Here is a 4,879-nt window from a genome sequence, read left to right on the forward strand (position 1 = left end):
TTCTTTGTATGTATGGATCACTTGGGTTGTTACCAACATCTGGTGAAAATTTCATGTAATTAGCACCTCTAGTAATATATTAACTGAGAAAAATGGTGACGTGTTCAATACTTATTTTACCCGCTGTATATCATATTGTAGACTGTATAACAGACATAGTGTAAAAAGTAAGGAAATTTGTATTTGGTAGATTATTTGTTGTAACGATGCTACTCGGCAATAAATCTTATACTGCTAAAAAGGTTTTTAATTTCCCTTTTAAATAATGCCACCTTTGTAAGAAACATGCATATGTAGGGTGAGCAGTAAAGTATTTAACTATGTTGGTTGTACAAATCAAAAAATTGCCAAATCTTCTTTGACATTACCAGAGGTTTTGCTGTTTCTATTGACACTCATTTTGATCTTCTGGTACCCCCAAGGTGCTGCCAGTCAGCAGAGAGACATAAGATTTATTGTCAAGAAGCATCGTTACTACTAAGAAATAATCTACCAAACACAAATTTCCTTACTTTTTGTGCCAAGTATATTTTTGATAATGCCTTTTCCTAAACTTAGCAGCCACACATCAAAATCAAAGTTGAAAGTTTACACGTTACGTTTTGTGGATGTACAGAAGTGTAGAGCTGTCACATGAATGAAATTATTTTTAAACTGGATCTCATTATAATGAGAAAACTATGTCATTGTAATAAGAAAACTATATTGTAAAAACAAGAAAACATCTTATATCAGGATAACCATCTTGTTATAACGTGTTATGGTTTTTTCTGCTTTGTCACTTTCACAGAAGTTTATCACCTGGATGACGTGATGGAGAACACAACTGAGCCACTATATAAACAAAAACGAACAGAACACATATTATTTGGGTTTGTGCTTAGACGTTGCAACTAGAAGCACTTCTTTAGTGATAGGCACTCTCTAATCTGAATTAAGATTATATTATTTCAAAAACATTATTCAGTACTAACTTTATCATTTTTTAGTCTAGAAATGTGTTCCTCTTGTAGATTTCTTCTTTGTAAAAAGGCATATAGTGGCTCAGTCGTGTTCTCCATCACGCCATCCAGGCAATAAACTTCTGTGAAAGTGACAAACCAGAAGAAACCATAACACGTTATAACGAGATGGTTATCTTGATATAACAAGATAGTTTTCTCATTTTTACAAGATAGTTTTCTTATTATAACGAGATATTTTAGTCATTATGATGACATATTTTCTCATTTTGAGGAGATAGTTTGTTTTCTCATTATAACGAGATCCAGTTTAAAAATAATTTCACATCATGTGACGACTCTACGCTTCCGTAGGGATGCCTCTTACCTACTACCACACAAATAGGAAGCCTAATATCATTCTCTTGTTTGTTAAGATGGATTAGCTGTGGTGGCCATCTAGTATCAGGTTGACTTTAAAAGTTATCAAGTCATACTTCATTCAGTTATTATGTTGTGAGTGTTTCATTAAAATTAGATTTTTACGTTCATTTACTAATTAGCTAATAGACACACAGGCACCACCTTCTATGACAGCAGGAAATAATGATATTTCCAGGAAATGAGTTGGGTCTATACAAAAGGTGGGACACTTTTGCTGAACATATTTTTTACACAGAAAACCTAACTTGGACCCAAGTGGATAATTTCTACTCCCTGATTTTACAAACTGCCAGACAGACCAATTGGATCTGAACAAAATATACATAAAAACAGTTAAACTACAAAAAAATACCTCAAGATACAACACACAGACTATTAATCACTACATTATTATTCATAGATCATGGCATCATCTGATTTATGAGGATAACACACACAACCTCATATTTCTATCCTTATCAGGACCATTTGTGAACTTTGATTAATTTCCAGTCATTTATGTAGACAGACGATGAACTCTACCTAACCACCCCCAGTATAACTAACCCTAAACCTAACCCAGAAAGGGAGTTCCACCATATAAGGACTGATCTTTTGTCTTCAAAAGGACTACTAGTCCTAAAAAGGCGTGTTTACACCAGAAATGGTCCTAAAATGGTCACAAAAACAAAAAATAAAAATAAAAAATTCTGGCCATGACATGTTCTGAACTCTCAGTGTGCGCATGCACACGGTTTAGTGTTTCCGAGCCTCTTGGAGCATTTTCTTTTTAATTCATAAAGCAGCTTCCTACACATTTCCCAGCGACTGCAGGACTGTCAGCTGTGCTCAGCTAAAAGGTACCAGAGAGGTCTGAGCCGGAGTGTCCATGAAGACCTGTCCTGATTGACACTTAACAAAGTGCGAGTCAAGTGAGGTGCAGTACTACATAGTGCAAATCAAATAGTGGAGAGTAAAAGGTCGACAGTGTGAGATGGGGAGAGTTCTAGCAGGTACATGCAATAAGTGATAGAGATTAAAGTGAACGGAAAGCTCCGCAGTATCAGACTGACGTAAGCAAAAAAAAAAAAAAAAAAGAAAAAAAAGAACTGAAAGCTCAACCTGAAGATGAGAATCAAGATGCACTTCTCAATTAACTCAGGATTTTATTCTGCAGAGTTGCCCAAACTATAACTATCTGTATTCTGCACTCGACTTTGAGAAAAAAAAAAAAAAAAATCTCTCTTTACCCTTTTAAAGCCATCGCCCATTGGGAATGCAATATTGACTGGCTCCTGCGGTGCTTCAAACACCCTCTGCAGGATTTTGGTCGTGTACCTCCACACAGCGCTGAGTTTCATTAGGTCCCCACCTCTCAGGGGATAACCTTTAAAGAGGCGAGCAAACTTTAAGGCTGACTTCTCTTCTGTGTTAGCTTTATCTAAGGGATGCGTTTTCCCACACACTTTTCAAACAGACCAGAAGTTGGATTTGTGGAGCACGATAAGAACAAGTCTTTATCAGAAAGCATTGGACGGCTCTCTATTTTTATTAGGATATTTAGGAAACATAATGCTGCAGTAATATTTCTCCTAAACACAGATAACCTTTCCTTTCCCTTCAAAATTATATATAAAGAAGATCTGATCCAAAGGCACATGTGTCTCTTTCAATTTCATTCAAAAGGTGCAGCATGCATAATTTGGATGGCGCTTACTGATAAGATTCTCCAATTTTCTAAAGCCTTTCCAGTGGAGCTGTGAATAGCAGTTGTGCATTTTTTTGCACGTCATTCAAAAGTCTCGACCTCACAGATCGCTCAAAAACAAACCCCACTCACCCTYAAGAACCTTTTGGCTGTCTCCACCTTGGAGGGTTTCCTGTGGAGGACCAGCGTCGTCCCCAGCTGATGGTCAAATATCATGTTGAAGCAGTTTGTGGCAGCTGCTTGGCCTCTCTGCACTGCTCGTGTCTGCTGCCACTTGCTGCACTGGGGGATGTTCCAGCTGCTCCTCCGTCAGCACACCAGCTTTTTTTCCATTTAGGAAGCAGCTGCCACACCCAGAGCCATTACACCCTGCATTTCCCAGCAACTACATGAAAAAAATAAATAAATAAATAAAAACAAGTCCACCGCCCTCACCAGTCCCCCTGTCTCCAAACTCTATACTGCAAGGCACAACCATTAACAGGCCCTAATGGGGGCCAAGGCCAGGATTAGCTTTCACTCTCTGTTCAGAGGAAATCTACTCCAGAGGAGTCCTCTTAAGGAACACGGAACCATTATCAGAGAAGAATATGATTAAAGGGCTTAAGCTAATGAGCAGGAGGAGTTTAGAGATGCAGCAGGAGTGTGGCAGGGCGATGGAGGGTGAACAGCAAGTAATTCAACACCTCTCTGTGAGATGCCACTGAGGGAACAATCAGTGCTAAACTGTTTATTTAGCCATTAGAGCTGCAGCATGGAGCCCTGACAGGTAAGTGGCTGATTGGAGATCAGATGTTTACAGCCGTGTCGGCGTGTGAAGACTGTCAGTGCTGACAATGTACAGCTGTGTTGATTAATTACCTGCTCTTTTTTTAGGATTTTGGTTGCAAAATGTTGAAACAAACTAAAAAAAGATCACACAGAAATTTATGAAAAAGTCAAGAGCATGCAATAAAAACTGAAAATAGGAAAAGTAATGCACCAAAATGAAACCCAAGAAACTAATAAATCACCATTGTGGAAAACAAAACTTTTTTTTGGTTTTCCCACTGCCATATGAAGCTGGCAGTCATGTAAATGCTTGTGTTTAAATGTGTGTCTGATAGCAAAATATCATGAATATACACACAACATTTATAATCATGAACCACAGGAACAGTTTGAGGGTGCTTGGAGAACTGCACACATTTCACATAAAAATAATAATGTTGGACCAGTGGAAATGATCGCCACAAATGAAACTTCCTAGCTTGTATCAGTCATGTAACAATAAAGCATCAACTAACATAAAAAAACCCAATAATCTCACTATTAAAATGTGTTTTTCCCTCCTTTTATCTTCACGCAGATGCAGCAGACACAATTCATCTCCAATAATAACAATTCCAGCCTGATCTGGAACTAATCTTCCTGCAAAGCCAAGGCCAATAAAAAATGATAAATCCTCTTTTGATAAGCACGGCCGTCATCATTAAATTGCCAGCACGCCTTTGAGGTGAGGCGATGCACATTTTCACTGAGCTGAGGAGACACTTACTTTAAAAGGATTATTGTGTGTGAGACACACCTGTGTGTGTCCATTCAGCTGGAATGTTTTCCCACTTCGGAGCTACTTCAACATATCCAATAATGAAACCCCCGCCTCTTTTTGCCCACCAGTAATCTGATTTGCATCATTATCCCACACCAGCACAAGTGTTCTGAACAATATGGTCTGTGCAACAATAAAACAGTCTTATTGGTGTTTGAGCAGTTTGATTTGAAATTTTGAATTTTCTGAAATGACTTCTTTAAATCCCAATAATAA

General features: G+C 38.0%; 1 protein-coding gene across 4 annotated transcripts in view; it reads right to left on the minus strand.

Annotated features, from left to right (window-relative positions):
* Nucleotides 1-4,879, minus strand: part of LOC106515527 (dipeptidyl aminopeptidase-like protein 6) — a 251,853-nt gene that overhangs the window by 133,975 nt on the left and 112,999 nt on the right. The window contains exon 1 of one of the 4 annotated variants that reach the window (XM_014005369.1): nt 3,205-3,377. The exons of the other annotated variants lie outside the window; for them this stretch is intronic. Within the exon in view, the coding sequence (XP_013860823.1) occupies nt 3,205-3,288 (84 nt within the window). The 5' untranslated portion in view covers nt 3,289-3,377. Of the gene's footprint in view, nt 1-3,204; nt 3,378-4,879 lie in introns of those variants that run through there. 4 annotated transcript variants of the gene reach the window in all.

This window comes from Austrofundulus limnaeus, unplaced genomic scaffold, assembly GCF_001266775.1.
Source record: "Austrofundulus limnaeus strain Quisiro unplaced genomic scaffold, Austrofundulus_limnaeus-1.0 Scaffold30, whole genome shotgun sequence".
Classification (NCBI taxonomy): domain Eukaryota; kingdom Metazoa; phylum Chordata; class Actinopteri; order Cyprinodontiformes; family Rivulidae; genus Austrofundulus; species Austrofundulus limnaeus.